At 44.8% G+C, this 21,155-nt stretch overlaps 1 protein-coding gene across 1 annotated transcript in view; it reads right to left on the bottom strand.

Annotated features, from left to right (window-relative positions):
• Positions 1-348: 348 nt before the first annotated feature.
• Positions 349-21,155, bottom strand: part of SLC7A14 (solute carrier family 7 member 14) — a 63,971-nt gene continuing 43,164 nt past the window's right edge. Inside the window, exons 4-7 of the mRNA XM_003416240.3 lie at positions 20,482-20,628; positions 17,752-17,960; positions 14,827-15,704; positions 349-840 (exon numbers count right to left, since the gene is read on the bottom strand). Of these exons, the coding sequence (XP_003416288.1) occupies positions 518-840; positions 14,827-15,704; positions 17,752-17,960; positions 20,482-20,628 (1,557 nt within the window). The 3' untranslated portion in view covers positions 349-517. The remainder of the gene's footprint in view (positions 841-14,826; positions 15,705-17,751; positions 17,961-20,481; positions 20,629-21,155) is intronic.

Below are 21,155 nucleotides of genomic sequence, written 5' to 3' on the forward strand. Positions count from 1 at the left end.
GTTGCTTGCTCAGGAAGCGCCAACTCTAGCCTGCCCACCCTGGCCTAGGGGAGCCACCCTCAGCCCGACATGCTGGGAACAGAGCTTTGCCCCTCCGGTCTCAGGTGGTCGAGGTGCTGCCTGCACACTCCCACCTGCCTTGGCTCATCTCCCAGAGGAGCTGCAGCCTCCGTGTGGTCCAGGAAGCCTGCTCCTTGCTTCTTGGGGTCTCAGTAAGAAGCAGAAAGATCTAAGCAGCAAAGCAAAGACCTAGGAAACATTTGCTACCATCAGCTCTGATGGTTGCACCTAAGATAGAATTTCTTGTAGCCTCTCGTTTAGCTTTTCATGAGGGAACCAACCCTTCAACCCAACTATCCTGAAGAGCAAAAGGAGCAAATGACAGGCTATGACAGGGGACTGACTTTGGGGGAGGCTGGGTTTGTGAAATGAGAGCCAAAACAGTTCACATTCTAGCCCACAGATCAAATGACTGAAAATAAATCCTGGTCATCTCCACCCTCTTACGTGTTTACTCCTACTCTGGAGAGTAATCTAACTCATCGTTTGCTATCAGGGCTTCTGAGTTCTGTTTGTGTTTGCTTTTGCTCTTAGCTTTGCTACTTGTCCGGCTGTTTGGCTTCGCATCTGACATCTGCTGGTAATAGAAGCCTTTGTCTTCGGCCGGCCCGCCCCAGCCCTCCTGGCTCTCACCCTCTGTGGCGTAGGAGAAACCCTCTTCCGCCGAGAAGGGGTCATCAACGTCGTAGCGCTGGTACGTGCTCTGGTGCAGGGCTTCCTCCCGCGCGCTGATTTCCAGGGTGCTGTTCCAGATGCCGTACCCAAAGTAAATGAGCATACCTGCAGGGGAGGAAGGGCACAGGTGGATGAGCAGGTGCTTTGGGACCCTCGGGTCTAGAGGGGAGATCTTGGTCGATGGCGAAACCAGACCTGGTGTGGGTGTGCTTTCTTCGGTCTACACGGTGTTTTGAAAAGACTCTAATTCGATGCCATTTGCAAGTGCAGAGATCTTGTTCTAAACAATGCATATTTCCAGCTTTCCCTAAAAAGGTCAGAAGGTGACAACATGGCACCCACACTTCTATATGGCAATTATTGGGTGGAAGTGAGAGTAGGTGACTTTAGACAGGACACTCGCTCTCTAGGTTGCTGTTCAGTTCACTACATTCGTGCAGTGACAGCCCGGAACCTGCCTTTTCTAACCAGTTGTTGTAGAGTCGACTGGGACTCATGGCCACCGCATATGTGTCAGAATAGAATTGTGCTCCAGAGGGTGTTCCATGGCTGATTTTTCAGATGTAGATTGCCAGGCCTTTCTTCCAAGGCACCTCTGGGTGGACTTGAAACTGCCAACTTTTCGGTTAGCAGCCAAGTGCATTAACTGTTTGCATCACCCAGGGACTCTGCATTTTTTAAATATTTATGGATCAGCGACAGTGTGTTACCAACATTCTCATAGATTTTATTATTCCCTGCCTCTATTTAGGGACCCCATCTTTTGTATCGCCACTTAGCAACATGCATACGTTATCTTATAATTTACCTTGCCATTTTTCACTGACCAAAGGTATAATATATCACTGCCACCCAGAGCTGCCTGCTTTCTTCTGGGGACTCACAGAGTGTATGGAGCATGCCACTGTTACAGCTCTGAGCACATCTTCCTGTGGTGATCTCTTTACCTGTCTGTCTCTGCAACTCATTAAATAACTCTGCCGAAAACTGGCCCTTAATTAATGTTTGTTGAATGAATGAATGAAAACTCCTGATAAGCATGAAAAGACCAATGCAACTTTTCTGTGTTGACGTCATTCCAACAAAGGAAAGAAACTTGGCACACTAGTTATTATGTAGCAGTATTACAGGTTAATGTTTCATTTCTATTAGTTTTTTTTAGAAACAATTTATAAATATAGTTTTGGAGCCTCATTTTCTAACCTGAAGAGCCCACAAAGTTTCAGTGCCTGGAAAGCTGAGAAGCATGGCTTTGGAAGGTGATAAAGCATTTTGATTAAGAGGGCGAGCTTTGGGTTCAAATTCTGCCTCCATCACTAGGAGCTGTGTAACCTGGATCAGTTACTTTCCCTCTCTGGGTTTCAGTTTTCTCCTCTGCAAAGTCATGAGAGTTAGAGTACCTTTAATGGGGTTGTTGTGAGAATGAAATAAATTGTGGTTCTTAACCCTAGCTGCAGTTGAGCATCACCTGGGGAGTTTTTGAACACTGATACCCAAGCCTCAGCCCTAATAATTCTGCTTTAATTAGTCCGCAGTGAGACCCAGGCGTAGGTATGTTTGCGAAGCTTCACAGGAGATTCCAGTGGTCAGCCAAGGCTGAGAACCCCTGAGATAAGGGACATCAAGTGTCTGATTCACGTGCTCGGCCACCACCTGGGGGGATGCTACGACCTGGCCACTGACTGGGGTCCAGTGAATCAGGCAACCTCCTTCTGGGCCCCTGACGCTCTCTTCTGGTGGCAGCAGTCTCTGACTTTGCTAAACCTGAAGGCGTCTTCTGGGTTGTCCGCTTAGAACCACAAATCCAGCCTGCTTTGCTGCTCTGGTGCTTGAGACACCCTGCTTGCTTTTGCATTTGAAGTGTGTCTTTTTAAGCTCGGATTTCTCCCTCATTGTCTCAAATGCCACCCCCTCCCCCGCCCGCCCCTGCCCCAGTGAAATCAGCTTTCTAGGAGCCAAAGTAAGCAGAGATTTATAGTCCTAATTGGTAGTGAATCCTAGAGTTAATCATTTGCAGCTGTAGCTATTACTTCTCAAATGGCAACCTCATCTTTTTGAGCCTTTACTCTTTCTTACCTGGGCGTGGGGTGTAGTTATTATCCTTGTGTAGAGCGAGATATCAAATCAAGGGCTTGTCTAAAGGGGCCAGAATGCCTGTTCTGGGAGAATGTTGCTGTCTGAAGCATGTTTGGGACCTGAGATGAATTTCAGGTGACCAAGGGGCTCTGCCTGTTGCTGTCAAGTTGATTCCGACTCATAGTCACCCTGTAGGACAGGGCAGAACTACCCCACAGGGTTTCCAAGGAGCAGCTGGTGGATTCAAACTGCAAACCTTTTGGTTAGAAGCCAAACACTTAACCACTACGCCACTTCGTCTCACATATTTTGGACATGTTATCAGGAGGAACCACTCCCTGGGTAGGGACATCATGCTTGGTAGAGGGTCAGTGAAAAAGAGGGAGACCCTCAATGAGATGGGTTGACACAGTGGCTGCAACAATGGGCTCAAGCATAGCAATTATTATGAGGATGGTGCAGGACTAGGCAGTGTTTCACTCTCTTGTCACTATGAGTTGGAACTGACTTGATGGCACCTAACAACAGCAGCAACAACAACAAGGGGATCTGCGGGTACATACTTCCTTTTGCCCAGTTTTATCTTTTGTGGTCTTTTCTCCTAGATATCCAGGTAGGTGCCAAGTCTTGACTCCTAACCCAGAATCTATTATGCCAGTTCTTTCCTCTTGGATCCTCTTCTTGATCCTACTTACGGATGAGTTATTTTCCCCATTGAATGCAATGCCATGTTTTCCCCTCCTTTTGTCCCTAACTTTCATCTTCTGCCACCAGACATGTCATTGTCAGGCTTTGCTATGACATCCATCCTAATAGACCTTCCCTGCCCCTACCAGGTATTAGGGAATCAAGCAGATTCACAGTTATGAGAATTCTCCAAAAACCTTGGTGTGATTGCTCATAGAATCATAGATGTCTAGAGAGGGCAAACACTATAGATTAGCCACCTATTCTACTACCTTCATTTTACAGGAGAAGTAACAGAAGTTGGGAAAGATTATGACTGCCTGGGTCAGAACGGCAGAAACAGCATTCCATATGGGTAGAGAAAAATCTCTTGCTGATCAAATCCTCCACTCCCTCCCTCCCTCCCTTGCAGGCTGGTTTATAAACAAAGCCAAAGCCATTGCCATCGAGTTGATTCCAACATATAGTAACCCTACAGGACAACGTAGAACTGCCCCGTAGGTTTTCCAAGGCTGTCAATCTTTATTGAAGCAGAATGCCAGGTCTTTCTTCCACTGAGCAGCTGGTGGGTTTGAACCCCTAACCTTTCCTTGGGTGTGGCTAGGTTTGGAATGAACACTTGTGTGTGTGTGTGTGTACATATGTGTGCACATCGACTATGATTTACTTTGGGAAAACAACTCATGGAAAGCTGCCACATAAATATTTATGGGCCTTTTCATGTTTGCTCTGAGCCCCCTGCAGTTTCAAAGGTGTGTCACTCTGTCTTGAAAAATGCAGTTTAAATATGAGCACTGCGAACCACGAAGCAATTGTGGCACCCTGATGGAATACATAGCCAGCTCCGGCAAAAGCCTTCTCTTTGGTGTTGGTATTCAGTTTTGTATTTATCCTTCTTGCTGCCCCTTGAGTCAATTCAGGAAAAGTGGTGTGTGGCAGAGGAATATTGGAGAAAAAGGAAAACTGGAGGGAGACAAAGAAAGAGAGGGGGACAAATGAAGGAAGAAAGAGAAAGGAGAAACATGTACTACCATCTGTCACACATAACAAGGGCTTTGTGTTGGAGGAGTAAACAGAGCTGCTAAAAGCCTCCTGTGTAGAAGCAGGGTGTTTTGTTTCTGCTCCTTTTTTCAGTTGGCTGAGAGAACTAAGCATGAGGTAGTTTCTGAAAAATCTGTGAGGATCCTGGGAATCCTAAACCGTCTAAACTAAGCTTCACACAACACCTCTTGGGGCAAGGTCCTAAAATAATGCATCATTTATGTTGCACCTTTCCTCCAAGGAACTCAAAATGTTATACAAATGTTCTTTTACTTAGGCTCTTTTTAGCCTGTTTGGGTAGAAGTGTGTGTGTGCGTGGGTTATGATTATGTACATTTCACAGAAAGGAAAGTGGGCACAGAAAATGTAAGGGGTTGTCTATGGCAACATGGAGAGTGGTTGGACTGTCTTCCAGGTCTCTCCATACCCTAATCCAGGGTGCTCCTATCTGTTTTTCTCTCATCTATGAGGTACAGACTGAAAACACCAATGCTTAACTTTTGAACACACACAAAAGTGGAGAATAGTATAATGAACCCCCCACATCCTCGTCACTCAGCTTCCCCCCAGCAGTCACTCCTCTGCCCTATTAGATGATCTTGAAACAAATCTCTTCTGTCTTGTTTCATTGTAATATTTCAGTCTGTACCTCTAAAATTGTTGTTGTTTTAGTTCCCATTGAAATGACTCTGACTCATGGCGACGTCATGATTGCAGAGTAGAGCTGTTTCATAGGGTTTTCAAGGCAGTGACTTTTTGTCTGGAAGCAGATGGCTGGGCCTTACTTCCGGTCCATTTCTGGGTGGGTTTCAACCACCAATGTTTCAGTTAGCAGTCCAGAGCTTAACCATTTGCGCCACCCAATCAGAGTCCCTGGGTGGCGCCAATGGTAAGTGCTCACTACTTGCCAAAAGGTTGGCTGTTTGGACCCACCGAGAGGCACCTCGAAAGACAGGCCTGGAGACCTACTTCCAAAAAATCAGCCTTTGGAAACCCTATGAAGCAGTTCTATTCTGCACACATGGGGTCGCCATGAATCAGAATTGACTTGATGACAACAACAACAACAACAACAACAAATCTTTAAAATGAAGACTCCTTTAAAAAATGTAATATAGTATTATCACATCTAAAAATGAGCAATAATTCCTTAATGCCATCTGATGTCCACCCAGTATTAAAATTTTCCTGAATTATTATACACATGTGGAAAAACCCTTTAAAGTAGTCACCTTAAGAGGGTATGCCCTTATTTCAATGAGGCTATCTTTGCTTGAAATCTTTTTTTTTTTCTTGGTGTCATTATTTAAGATTGTCACTGGGACTGACATCACATTCTTTTGTCAACCCTTACACATGGCCAAGTTTTATCTTTTAAGAGTGAGTTTGATTTTGGCATAAGCTGAAAGTCATTTGGAACCAAGCCTCAAGAATAAGATGGCTAATAAATAAATGATACTATTTATTCTATTTGGATATTTAATTCTGCTGATTCTTAAACACTTGGTTCAATTCTTTTGTAGTTATACATCGTATATCTATCTATGAGAGACTGGTTATAGGGCAGAGTGATATTAAAAATCAGAAGGGAGTCAGCTTTCATGCTACAGCAGGGATTGGAGGACCCCTGCTGGGCCATGCTGGAGCGGTAAGGGGTGGGGGGCACTAGGGTGTGGGGTGCCTGGTGTGGCCAGGGCAGCAGGGGACACTTGGGAGGAGGAGATCAGGGCAGTGGCCTGTTAGCAGCAGACATAGAAGCATTTCACTGTAGTAACAAGACATAGCTGTACAGGGCACATGGCTGAACGCCAGCTCTGGTCAAAGGCAATGGCCATGAGTTCTGTGAGAGGCTGTTTTCAGTAAGAGAAATGTTCCAAAGTAGGGGGGCAGGGGAGAGTTGGCTTCTCTTCCAGACAGAAGTCCCCCAGTGGAGAATGTGCCTGAGAGTGGTTTGGGCTGGACAGAATGAAGAATCATGCCTTCAGCGCTTGAGTGCGCTGTCTTTATGTCATAAAACACCTTGTGATTGTAAAGTCCTTTACAAAAAGGCGCACTGTCATCCATCATCCCAGAGAACTGAAGGACTGTGCAGTACAGTTGTGGCTGGAATGGCACCAGAATGCCTGTCTCTGGACTCTAAACCGAGGGCAGTTCCCATCCCACCCAGGGGCCCCCAATGAAGGTTCAGAAATGCCGAGCCTGCTTCTGCCCTCAGCATCAGCTGATGAAACACGTTTACACTTTTCGTTGAAAATTAAGCAAATGGCCTCAAACCCAGAAGTGAAAGGGGTGGGGAGAGGTGGGTGTCTAGATCCTGTGGGAGTAAACTTAGAATAAAAACTCCACTCTGAAAAGAGACTTGGTAACCTGTGGATAAGCAAGAGCAGATTTCCAATCTTCAGGAACAAACCCAGGTCGAAGAGCAGGCCCCTAACCTCTAGGGTCCTCCGGAGTTTCCTGTCCTCTGTGTACAGCTCCAAGCTCGGCCTGAGGAGAGGTGGCCTTTGACCTCCGTGGGGTGGAGCTGCCTCTTCCTGGGGCACACTTTCCAGCAGGAAGCCCTGCCTGCTGCAGATAACTGAAGCACTCTGTTATGCCCAGAGACCTTTTTTGTTTTTATTACTCTGGGATCAAATTTCCAAAACAGACAATTGTCAATGCAGAAATGAAGACTGGATGGTAAGGAGAAGGTGTCCTCCCCACCCTCTGCAATCACGGCCAACTGCGACTGTTGCTGAATATTATTATTTTTAATATCACCATAAGCTTATTGGTTAAAACAACAATAAGATTTGTTTAATATGGTGTGGCCAGGAAGAGCAGGTTTAGCGTGGAAGGTGGGGAGGCTCTCTCTCTGGCCCTGCAAGAGATCTAATATGAAGTCACTTTAGTTAATGCCTCAGTGTCTCATCTGTAAAATGGAGTTGGGAACCATTATTTTATTTGAGAGGTAAGGGGTCATGGGATGTAATTCAATCTTATTAAAAATTCAGTAATCTGAGCCAGCAATTCTACTTCCAACTCAACAGACACCCAACAGAATTGTGTCTACGTATCCACAAAAAATATGTATGTGATGTTCATAGCAGCTCTATTCATAATATCCCCAAACTGGAAATGGCCCAAATGTCCATGGAAAATAGAATGGCTACACCTATTGTGGGATATTAACTCAGTGGAATGGTAAACAGCAATCAGTATGAACAAACTACAAGTAGCAACATGAATGGATTTTACAAATATTAAGAAAACCAAAGCACCAAACCCTTTGCAGTCAAGTTGATTCCGATTGATGGCAACCCCACATATTACAGAGTACAACTGCTCCATAGGGTTTTCTAGGCTATAATCTTTACAGAAGCAGATTTTCAGGTCTTTTCTTTTGAGAAGCCACTGGTGGGTTCGAACCCCCATAAGTGTAGAGGTGAGGTATTTATCCTATAAAACCTTTGAAGATTTTATAAGTCAGTTTGGAGTTGTGGGATGGATAAATTTATGCAAAAGTTTATTTTTGAAAAACAGGGAGTTTAATAATTAAACTATCTGCCCCGCTTGCCCACTACTCATCTGTCAGTTTGTTGTACTGTGGTGGCTTGCACGTTGCTGTATTGCTGGAAGCTATGCCACCAGTATTTCAGATACCAGCAGGGTCACACATGGTGGACAGGCTTCAGTGGAGTTTCCAGACTAAGACAGACTAGAAAGAAGGACCTGGTGATCTACTTCTGAAAATATTGGCCAGTGAAAACCTTATGAATACAGCAGAACATTGTCTGATATGGTGCCAGAAGATGAGCCCCTCAGGCTGGAACTTGCTCCAATTACAACTGAGGAAGAGCTGCCTCCTCAAAGTAGAGTTGACCTTAATAATGTGGATGGAGTCAAGCTCCTGGGACCCTCATTTGCTGATGTGGCACAAAAGAGAAGAAACAGCTGCAAACATCCATTAATAATTGAAACATGGAATGTATGAAGTATGACTCCAGGAAAATTGTAGTCATCAAAAAATGAAATGGAATGCATACAGACTGATAATTTAGGCATTAGTGACCTGAATGGGCTGGTATTGGCCGTTTTGAATTGAACAATCATATGCTCTACTATGCTGGGAAGGACAAACTGAAGAAGAATGGCATCACATTTATTGTCAAAAAGAACATTTCAAGATCCATTCTGAAGTAAAATGCTGTCAGTGATAGGATAATATCCATATGCCAAGGAAGACCAGTTAATACAACCATTATTCAAATTTACTTAGCAACTACTAAGGCCAAAGATGAGGAAATTGAAGATTTTTACCAACTTCTGCAGTCTGAAATTGATGAAACATGCCATCAAGATGCATTGATCATTACTGGTGATTGGAATGTGAAAATCAGAAACAAAGAAAGATTGATAGTTGGAAAATATGGCCTTGGTGAGAGAAACGATGCTGGACATGGCATGGTAGAATTTTGCAAGACCAATGACCTATTCATTGGAAATAGTTTTTTTCGGCAACATAAACAGTGACTATACATGTAGACCGTGCCAGATGGAATACAAACAGGAATCAAATCGACTACATCTGTGGAAAGAGATGATGGAGAAGATCAATATCATCAATTAGAGCAAGGCCAGGGGTGAACTGCAGAACAGACTATCAACTGTTCATGTTCAAGTTGCAGCCAAAGAAAATTAAACAGTCCATAAAGCCAAAGTATGACCTTTAGAATTTAGAGGCATTCTCAAGAACAGATTTGACGCGTTGAACACTAATGATTGAAGACCAGATGAGTTGTGGGATGACATCATGGACATCATACATGAAGAAAGCAAAAGGTCATCAAAAATGCAGAAAAAAAGACCAAAATGGATGTCAGAAGAGACTCTGAAACTTCCTTTTGAATGTAGAGTAGCTAAAGTGAATGGAAGAAATGAGAAAGTAAAAGAGCTGAACAGAAGATTTCAAAGGGCAGCTGGAGAAGACAAAGTAAAATATTACAATGAAACATGTAAAGACCTGGAGTTGGAAAAATAAAAGGGAAGAACATGTTCAGCACTTCTCAAGTTGAAAGAACTGAAGAAAAAATTGAAGCCTTGAGTTGCAATATTGAATGATTCTATCTGTGAGTAAAACATTGAACGATACAGGAAGCATCAAAAGAAGATGGAAGGAACACACAGTCACTATACCAAAAAGTCTTGGCCGACATTCAGCCATTTCAGGAGGTAGCACATGATCAAGAACTGATGGTATTGAAGGAAGAAGTCCAAGCTGCACTGAAGGCACTGTTGAAAAACAAGCCCCCAGGAACTGATAGAATTACCAATTGAAATGTTTCAACAAACAGATGCAGCGCTGGAAGCACTCACTTGTCTATGCCAAAAAATTTGGAAGACAGCTACCTGGCCAACCGACTCGAAGAGATCCATATTTGTGCCTATTCCAAAGAAAGGCGTTCCAAAGATGTAGTGAAACTCGTGTGAAACTGTTCACTACATATTAGTAGATGAATACAATTAAGCCCGTCATTTTTTTTTTTTTTTTTTGGGTACCTTGCTTGGAAACCCTGGTGGCATAGTGGTTAAGTGCTACAGCTATTAACCAAGAGGTTGGCAGTTCGAATCTGCCAGGAGCTTCTTGGAAACTCTACAGGGCAGTTCTACTCTGTCCTATACGGTCGCTATGAGTTGGAATCGACTCGATGGCAGTGGGTTTGGTGTTTTGGTTTTGTACCTTGCTTGCTGTGCCTCTGGTTAATCCACGCCTAATTGTACATAGAGTGGCTGTGAGTCAAAACTGACTCAACGGCCCCTAACAAGAACAACCCTGCTTGAAAATCTCTTCTTATTCTCCTCTCTAAATTAGTGTGGAGCAGCTGCACATCAGAATAACCTCGAGGGCTTGTTAAAGCTTAAGTTGCCATCAGAGAATGATTTGGTAGGTCTGGGATGGGATCTAAAAATTGCATTTCTAATACTTCCTAGATGATGCTGATGCTGCTGGTCTGGGAACCACTTTGAGAACTACTAATCTAAATCATTGTAACCCTGGCTGTACATTAAAATTACCTAGGCAGAGGGGCTTTCACAAATATCCATTGCCTTGCCACACCAGACCAATTGAATCAGAAAATCCCTGATTTTCTGGGTTCTGGGCATAGTATGTTTCAGAAGTAGCCCAGGGGATTCTAACGTGTAGCCAGGGTTGAGAATCTGGGCACTGGGGCGATACGTACTCTTTGCCAGCCTGTACAGAGCAAGATATCAAAGCAGTGGCCAGAACCTGCCAGATATCCTAGCCATCCTTCCCAAATGTGGTTTCGGGGCTACACATTTTTGTTTTTGTGCTTTAGGTGAAAGTTTACAGCTCAGGTTAATTTTTCATATAAAAATTTATATATACATACTGTTTTGTGACATTAGTTGCAATTCCCACAATGGGACAGCACACTCCTCCTTCCCACCCCAGGTTGCCTGTGTCCATTTGACCAATTCCTGTCTCTTCCTACCTTCTCATCCTGCCTCGGGACTGGAGCTGCCCATTTGGTCTCGTGTATCTGATTGAACTAAGAAGCACACACCTCACGTGTACTATTTTTTGTTTTATAGCCCTGTCTAATCTTTGTCTGAAGAGTGGGCTTTGGGAATGGTTTCAGTTCTGGGTTAACAGAGCATCAGGGAGCCATAGTTTTGGGAGTTTCTCCAGTCTCTGTTAGATCATTAAGTCTGGTCTTTTTACACGAATTTGAGTTCTGCTCCACACTATTCCCCTGCTCTGTCTGGGACTCTTTGTTGTGTTCCCTGTCAGGGCGGTCATTGGTGGGGCAGCACATTGAACTGACCTGGGTGCTTGTTGAATTGCAGGCTACTGTGTCCTCTACTTTGGACAGCCCAGGGCTGCAAGGGTGGTACCTCTTGTGCCAGTGAGTGGCAGTTTCTGGAAGGGAGTTTGGAATTTGTGCTATCAGCAAGGTTACAAAAGGGTCTCAGGGAGTTTCCCATAGGCTGTTAACTGGGAGGCAGCCTGAGTGAGAACAAGTTCACATCAACCTTTGACCTGCAAGAGCTAGTTTGTTCATAGTGGGGGACAAGAAATCATTTTAGATTTTCAAAAGAACAGCAGCATGTAAATATTTCATATTAATTCTGCCAACATTTTCTTATTTAAGCCACAAATAGCAACCAGTTCAAGTTTGGACCCTGGGTAGTGCAAAGGGCTAAACACTCAGCTACTGATCAAAAGGTTGGAAGTTGGAGTCTACCCACAAAGCACCTGGGAAGAAAATGCTGGAGCCCTACTTCCGAAAAGTCAGCCACAGCAAACTCTATGGAGCACACTTCTACTCTGACGCACAAGGGGTCGCCATGAGTTGAAATCTACTGTATGGCAATTGGTTTTTGGTTTTACAGATGAGTAAATTGAGGCCCAAAGAAGTTAAGCAACTTTCCTAAGGTCGTAAGACAAGGAGGTGGCAGAGCTGTGACTTGAACCTGGGAGCTGCTTGACTCCAAAAATGAAGGTCCCTGCCACCTCCCTACTTTTGAAAAATGCCTCTGGTGCTGCAGAAACTACAGAGGCTACATAATTTGCAGGGATCAGTGGAAAATGAGAATTTGGGGCTCCTTGTTAAAAAATTGGAGCCCTGGTGGCACAGAGGTTAAGAGCTTGGCTGTTAACTAAAAAGTCAGCAGTTTGACTCTTACAGGGGCTCTTTGGAAACCCTATGGGGCAGCTCTACTGTGAATTGGCATGAACTTGATGGCAATGAGTTTTTTTTTTTTTTGATTTGTTATAAAAAGAATTTCAAGATGCCAATAGCAGAACATAAAACCAAGCGTGGGGCCCTTTCCAAGCCTGGGGCCCTGTGTGACCACACAGGTTGTGTACCCGTGAAGCCAGCCTGATGCTATGTGTTAATCCTCACAAACTTCTTATCAAACACTTTGATCAAATAAGAAAGTCTGCTCAGAGACACCCTGGTGGAGCGGTAGAGGTGCCAGGTCTGAACAGGGGGATTCTGGGTTCTGCTGATAGCTCTGTGACTAAACTCCTGTTGACCTTGAGCATGTATTTAACATTTTGAAGTTTCAGTTTACTCTGTAAAATTTAGAGAGAGGAGGGGGAGGTCGTAGACCATGTCAGTGTCTCCTGAACTTTAGTTTTTTGTATGTCAAGTTTCTAGTATAGTGGCTACAATCATGGATTCTGGACCCCGAATACTAACCTTAGCTCTGCTATATCCCAGCTATGTGATCTTGGGCAGGTTACTTAATCTTTCTGTGTCTCAGTTTCCTCATCTGTGAAATGGGAATTGTTGTGAAAGTTCATTCGTATACTCTCTAAAATCAGCCCATGTATCAATAATGGGATGGACACCACACTGTGGATAACGTTGTACTAGATGATATTGAAGAGCCCTGGTGGTGCAGCGGTTAAGAGCTACAGCTACTAACCAAAAGGTCAGCAGCTTGAATCCACCAGCTGTTCCTTGGAAACCCTATGGGGCAGCTCTATTGTCTTATAGGGTCACTATGAGTTGGAATTAACTTGATGACAATGGGTTTTTAGATGATATTGAAGGCCCCTTCCAGCTTTATCAGCCTGTGAATGAATGACTAAATCCATGTGTATTTGTATCTATACCTTCATTCATTTGACAGCTGCTATGTTATGTGACAACATTTATTTGACTAAAATGTTTCTACCTGCTTTGGTCACTTCTACCCGCGGTAAAATCTTTCCAATGCTTAGCTACATATTCTAGTGGAATAGTGCTTAAACAGAGAAGAGAGGTTGTGAATAAATCATATAAATGTTTAAAACCTTGATGAGTCAGTGGGGTCCTCTTAAGAAATCCTTCTAAAGCATAACGAGGGATGAGGCTTAGAGTAGTGAAAAGTTGGACAACACAGTTGCAGGAAGGCACAGGATGACCTTTAGAGGTGTGAAACCCAGTGGAAGACACATGGCCTCTCCTTTGATCACTATGGCTTTTCCTACTTCTCTCTATCTAAATCTTACCTAAATGTCTATCTAAATTCTACCTCCTTGAAGTCCCCTCTGTTATTCTGCCTGAAAATTTCTTTTTTCTCCTTTGAAGGGTACTTAGTAGTCATTTAACAAGTATTTATCGAGCATATACTATGTTCCAGATGACAGAGGGTTGAACACCCATATCCCTGACCTCAAGAAGTAGATAAAAGTCTCTGTAATGCCTCCGCAGCCTAGTTTATACACGTATATTTGTCTTGCCTGTCCTAAAGGCAAGGACTGTTTATTATATTACTTTCCTATTCCTCAAAGCACCTAGGTTCCTCCTTAGCTAAGTGTTTGTTATCAGGTTAGCCAAGTTGTATAGGGAACAGAAAAAATAGTGACTAAGGAATTTTAAAATTAGTCTTCCCCGAAACATTCTTCCCAAGTTATCACTAGCAGTAACCCCCAGCCATCTCATAAACATCAGTGATTGTTATATTACAAATACAATATAAATTGGCCACAATGTAAAACTGGAAATCTTGGAAAAGGTACACGACTTTCTGAAGTCAATGAAAGTGATGTTGGAGAACAGTTCGAATTCCCACCCAAAGCTGTGGACAGTTGAGGATCTGATAGAGTCACATCAATTATTAACAGAAGTGGGGAAGAAAAATAATGATTATGACATGATGGGAACTTCACAAGAGAATGATCAAAATGCTAAACAATGAAGAAAGGATCTTGGGGAAAATTGAGAAACTTTTGAATATTTTATAAGTCAAATATGAAGGGATGTTAAACGGTGTCAAGATGCAATTTTGTCAGAAAAATTATTCCGAAAGATCCACACTTTATTCATACTTTGCTCATTTTACAAATTAGAGCATGGCTGCTATTTTAATTTTGTCAAGGGCAAGATCAAATGCATATTTTATAATTTTTAATTTCTAAGTTAGAGTTCCAATCAATCTCCTTCACCTTCTCCCCTGCTTTTGCTATTTTGGTCTCCATTTTATGTGGATTCACTTTAAGTGGACTTTTTCTGATACTAGTTATGCTAATATGAGAAGAGCTTCCAGTAATAGTACTCATGGAAGTGATGGTTTGATTAGCACAATTCTTCCAGAGCCAATGACCAAGACCCTAATAGGCGGAAAGGGACAACTGACTTTATTGATTGTAATTTAGAAAGCGAGGGTCCGTTGAGCCAGCCAGATTGATCTTAGAAAGGAGGTGCCTAGTCTAGCCAGGAGGTAATTTTGGGATCAGCCTTTTTAAGGCCTTGAAAGGGAACTCTCAATATTCCAAAAGAAGTTGCTTACCCACGAAGCACCAGACAGCAAACCGGATCCATGTGATGGTGGACAGCTTTAGCATGAGATAGATGTTCACCAGCATGGCAAAGGCAGGCACAAAGGGGAGGCAAGGGGCCATGTAGGGCAGCTTCTTGGGATTCTCTGGCTGCTGCAGGATCACGAACACCAGGGCGCTAATCAGCAGCACCATCAGAACAACCAGAAGGATGGCCCACCAGCTCTGCTCTGAGATGTAGTCGGAACCAAAGATGATGAAGGAGCAGAAGATGAACATGAGGATGAAGAGCAGAAGCACACAGATGGTCACCGTGTGCCCCGTGGCTACTGTAGGCCGGTCCATTTTGCCTGGAAGGCCCAGCCGGATCCTCATGGTGTAGTAACGGGGCCCAATCAGTTTCTTCAACTTGATGAGATAAATGTTTTCAGATTCATCAGCTTCTATGCCTGTGGTTATGTCCACAGTGCCATAGTTGGGGTGGTTGACATTGTAAGCCGACTTGTCTGATTTTCCTATGAGCATCTCATTGTCTCCCAAGGATGGTAAGTTCTTGGCCCCGCATGTGTTGGTGGCTGGACCGGAAAACTCTTCCCCTTCACTCACAGGAGAACAAACTTCCTTCTCACAGTCAGCCAGAATGCCCTCCTTCTTCTTCGTGTGTTCCTCAGACAAGAACTTTACAAAACCATCAATGTTACTCTCTGGTTGGTATCGAAGGAGCAAGACACACACAGAGACCAAGGTATAGGCAAGGAGTGTGCCGATGGACATCATCTCTATCAAGTCCCTCAGGCTGACCAACAGTGAGAGGAGTGCTGCCAGGAACCCTGACACGATGCAGGCCACCACTGGTGTCTCTGTGTAGGAGCTCACATGAGCCAAGAACCTGGAGAGAGATGCAAGAAGAGGGTTAATGGTGGCTACAGATGGTGATGGCTACAGAGGGTGATTGATTCCACTACAGCTTAACTTGAGGTCCTGCTCCTCCAAGTTACTTCTCGAGTCACTACATTAAACACATACAGCTGTTCTCCTATCCCAAGATTTGGTTCCTGGGAGAACAATATAATTCAAAGGGAATTTACTTTAATTTTTTAGTTTTGAGGCAAACTTCTTTATTAAAGTTCCTATTTCAGTATGTGATATGAAGGATTGATTGAATCTAGGAGGTATGTCAGAGACCGCAATTGAAACCCAGGCTTTGCCATGAAGAATTGATGGTCCCAGGAAGTCATACACCTGCTTGGGAGTTCTCTACCCATGTGTTATCCAAAGCGTGGTCCATGGGTCAGCAGCATCAGGGAGAACTTGTTAGAACTATGAATCCTCAGGTTTCACCCAGGTCTACTGCATCAGAATCTCTGGGGGTGGGCCCCAGAATACTATGTTTTAAAAGACATCCAGGGGATTCTGATGTCTTCTAAAGCCTGAGAATTACTGCTGTACAGCAAAAGCATAGGGATTTAGCTGGCAAAATAGCACAGTCACTAAGAACATGCTCTTATAGAGGTAGGCTCAAGTTCAGCTAGTTAAGAGTTGAAGAAGAGAAAACCAGTAAAAAAAGTTACCAGTTGAAGAAGAGAAAACCAATATGGGTGATTAAATGGCAGGTACGTTTTTAGCAGTTCCAGTAGGCCTCAGGTAGGCCCCCCCCCCCTTTTCTTTCTCCTCCTGGTCTTCCTCTCTCTCTTCTTTCCTGTTCCTCGCTTATTTTCATGATTCACACAAGGCTATAAACTCTGCTTGGAGCACCAGTATCTTTTCATTTTCTTTGACAGCAGAAAAACCTTTTGGATGTGTGAAATTGTCACACCTCCTCCATCCTCATCGTCTTCTCGATCTGTCCATCTCCTCAAACGTGACAGCTCTGACCTGGTGATGACTTCAGGGTGTGTGGGAAATAACAATTGGGGAAGAGGAAACGGAGCAGAAGATGACTGCCTCAGAGACAAAGTCCCCGAGCCAGCTCTCTCTGTACCCCTAAGGGTCCCTTGCTCTCCCTGGTTTACTCTTGGCTTTGTGTTGTTAAAAGGATGCCTTTCCTGAAAGTCCCTCACACAGTGGGGACTGGGAGCCAAGAGATGGGGCCACATCCCCTTTGTACCTACCACGGGCAGATAGGTCACTTCATGGCTAATGTAGGGGACTGGAACTGTTGATACACTGATGTGGTTAAAATAACTTCAGGGTCATTTTTAGGGGCTTTTAGGGGATGTGACTGTCAACATATTGACATGGTTAAAAGTTTGATCTTTTGAGTCAGGCAGTTCTGGGGAACTTTAGGCAAGTTTTCCCACCTTTCTGGGTCCTATTTTATGCATTTGCAAAACAGAGTTATCATAAGGAATAAGCTGGGATTCTGTATATAAAGCATCCAGCTTACACAAATGTTCAATAAGTGGTACCAGCGATTATGAAGGTGGCACAGGATCAGGCAATGTTTTGTTCTGTTGTGTATAAGGTTGCCATGAGTCAGAGCTGACTCAAGGGCAACTGACAACAACAACACTGTTGCTACTATTATTAGGTTCTGTTCAGAGCAAGTTAACTAGTGTTTTATTGTTGTAATTATCACCCAATGTGAGGGCAAGCCTAAGAAATCCCTGGGGTGGGCTCTTCCATCCAGAGGCCACTGGTGCAGCAATTTGGCATCCGCCATCTTCAAAAATGAGCTCACAATGTCAAACAGGAGGGGAAGTGGGAAGTTGGGGAAGATATCAATTTGTGCCGAATTGAGGGACTCGGAGTCAAACCAAGGGGATAGTTCAGGGTCTGAGCTCATTTCATTCAAATCCCTTGCAAGAATATTTAACAAGTCCCACTGTCTATGGGAAAGGCACTCACATCAAATTATTGTCAGGCTGACAACAGGTGACATCCTTCTTGTACAGGGATGACAGAATAGAATGAATTCCATGGAGCATAGAGCTTACCTGAAAAGGAGCCCATCACCAGCCATGGCATAAATGACCCGTGGCATTGGGAAGAGGGAGCCCAGCAAGCTGACTATCAGTCCTGCCACTGAACCAATGGCCACTATGAATTTTGCAGCATAGAACCCATGTGCTACGAACATCTCCATGAGTGGGGATTCCGTGTCAATGGCATAGTATGGCACCATCAGAGTTAAGATCACGCTCACCTGTTAAAACAAGAGAAGACATGGCTGGAGGTAGAGGAGGCTGACAGCATGGCTAGATGCCCCACAGGGGAGGACAGAGCCCTGGACCTGGAGTCAGGAACCTGCAGTGCAGTTTGAACCTGCTACTTCCTGGCATGTGGTAGAATTTGCCTACCAGTCATTTGACCTTAGGGCTCTTGGCCTCAATATTTTCTCCCTAGATGTGAATTTCAGTAGACTAGACCAGATAATCTCTAGTATCTCTTTGTAGCCCTTTGTTATCTGAGGAATAAATTTGCAGGCATTCCAGCCCCATAAGGCAGAGCTATGCTGACTGTTCAAAGGAGGGAGATGTTACCTGGTAGAGGGAGCGCAGTCAATGGCACTGGGCAGGGCCTGCTATTGACCACGATCACTCTGCCCACAGGGACAAAACTGGGTCCTATGGGGTCTTATCTGTATTTCTTCCCACTCTGAAGATCAGAGATCAAAACTCCCCAAATCAGGCTTAGGTGGTCCTGAGGACTGGGGCGGTTGGCTGGGCCACAGCCATTTAACTGATGGGACCCAGATGAGGGCTTCTATTTCCATCTCACCTTGGAAGCTTAGTCCTAGGAGCCAGAAAGGTCAATAAACAAATTATGGCCTCAGGATGGAGACCAGTCCTACTTTGGCCTATAAGACCATTGTGGCTTTGCTTAACCAGTCACTAGACTATGGGCTCCCAGGACCTATGTCCCTTCATACATCACAGATCTACTATAACATCCTTCCCTTCAGAATTCACCTAGGCAATGGAGTCTCCAATCATAGGGGGTCCCCCAGGTCTGTGAAGGCCATTCTTGTCATCAAGAAGAAAGTTCAGAGCCTGAAAAGGAGAGGGTGTTGCCTTTCTAGACCCCTCTCTTGCCTATTTCTCAAGAGCCAAGATCCTTTAGCGAAGCCGTGGGCTGCTAGGGAGGACAGCAGGAGGCGCCACCACAGCCCAGCCATTGGGCTATACTCATGGAGGTGAACTGGCCTGCTGACCAGCACTAGACGGAACAGCCCCTGAGGTATGCAGTCTAAAAGAGAACGTTTCCCAGCAGCATCACCACTTGCAACTTCATTGTTGGGGGTGGGCTAGGGTGGTCTGCAGGACAGTGGGACTGATTCTGATGGCACTTGTCCATGTGAGAGCGTCGGTAAACGCATGGAAGTACTCTGCAGGTTGTAAAGCGCTACTCTAAGGAAGGAATTGAGATTATAGACTTTTGCTGTGTGTGCAGCAAGGGTCAACTCCCCAGAGGAGGGGGTGGTGTGAGGAAGGAGTAGAAGGAACAGTGCAGGCAGAGTGCCTCTGCTGGTCCTGGCCATCCCGCCCTGCACTCCCCTGCAGAGATGATCAGGGTCTGGATGAGATGAGCCAGGTGCACGTAGATGCACCAGGCAGGTGATAACTGACTCACCCATAGAAAGCTTGGGAAGGCAACTGGATTTCTATAAACCACATCCAAGGCTGCTCTCTTGTTTTCCTTTGGCTTCGGGGACAGTCCTGTTTTGCAACTTGCCTTAAAGATCAATTGGTCTAGCTTTAGGTGATTTCTAAAGCGGTTTTGTGTGTGTGTGTAGGGGGGGGCTGGTGGGGAGAGGTGCTTCTCTCATGCTATGGCAGGGCTGACATGCCCCACCCCCAGCTGCGGGCTCTTCCCTAATCACGGTGACCAAGGTGAGTGGGACCCTCAGGATCTGGGAGTATTTGCACAACCATACGCCTATTGGTTAGTCAGTTGGTTCGCTCCATTGCTGGAGGCTGAGGGGGATGTTGGCTGTAGTTGAGCTATTTCTGAGACAGGAACTCTGGGGTGAGGGCTGAGAGATGAAGTGTCAAAAATATGAGGAGTGTCTCAGGGGCGTGATCCTGAGGAGACAAGGCTTGAAGACTTCATTCTGAGGCTTCCCTTTGGCAAGGGGTGAGATTGAGCTGGTGTGAGAAGAGGAAGCAACAGCTGAGAGAAACCACCTTTGTTCTCCTGAGACTGAAGGGAAAGAGAGTCCCTAGAGGACAATGCAGTCCCTCACCCCACACTGCAGGAGTCTTGCCTCTTTGCTGCAGGGAAGCTCTCAGAAGACAGAGGAGCATTGAGGAGCGTGCACAGAGCCCCACAATGCCTCTGCTTGCACACCCACCCGTTACTGCCAGCCTATGATCTGAGCTCCTTGGACGGAGGCCCACTCCCTGCACACCAGTCCCTGGGTGGGGCAGCGGTGGACAACAAGAGCCTATGGGAAGAGAAGGGCAGGGGTGGAGACACTGGAGGCCAAGGCTGAATTGGGGGCCTGGGCTTCTCCCTGTCTCCAGTCTGGAGTCCTCATTTCTTCCTGTCATCAGTCATGTGGCTACAGGGGGCATGAGACACATGCATACTAACATCAAAAAGGCACAAGCAAAGGACCATTTCTGGATGGAGAAGGGAGCCCAGTGTCAGCACCATATTTTAAGATTAAATGTAAAGAGGCCAGAAAGAGGATTCTGTGCAATTCCCAAGCATTTGGTACTTACAGATACATATGCTGTCAGGCAAATGACCAGGGAGGCAGTGATAGCATAGGGGATGGATGTGTTGGGATTCTTGGCTTCCTCTCCAGTGGTGGCGATGATGTCAAAGCCAATGAAAGCATAGAAACACGTGGCTGCTCCTTGCAACACCTGTATGGATGACAGCATTTGACAGACTCAGAATGTCAGGGCAACACGGGCCTGAAATGTGGTACTCACAATTGTCTAATGCCCTGCTGACATGGCTGGTGGCAGAGCGGGGTGCCACAGACTAATATGGTGACACAAATGCTTAGCCCCGAGTTGTGATCTTCTTCGCTTTCTAGCTATGTGACCCTGGACAATTCCCTTGTGTGTGAAATGGAGATAAGAAGAATTATGCCCAGATAAAAACTGAGTCATTCAATAAATTTAAATCCTTTTTGGAAATAAACCAAAAAACTAAATCAGTTGCCATTTAGTCGATTCCAACTCATGGGGACCCTACGTGTGTCAGAGTAGAACTATGCTCCATAGGGTTTTCAACTGTTGATTTTTTGGAATTAGATTGCCAGGCCTTTCTTCTGAGGTACCCCTGGTTGGACTTGAACCTCCAGTATTTTGGTTAGCAGCAAGCATGTTAACTATTTGTAAACAAAAAAAAAAAAGAATAAGTGGGGGTATAAATAAATCAGTAA

The sequence above is a fragment of the Loxodonta africana genome, chromosome 23, assembly GCF_030014295.1.
Source record: "Loxodonta africana isolate mLoxAfr1 chromosome 23, mLoxAfr1.hap2, whole genome shotgun sequence".
Lineage (NCBI taxonomy): Eukaryota > Metazoa > Chordata > Mammalia > Proboscidea > Elephantidae > Loxodonta > Loxodonta africana.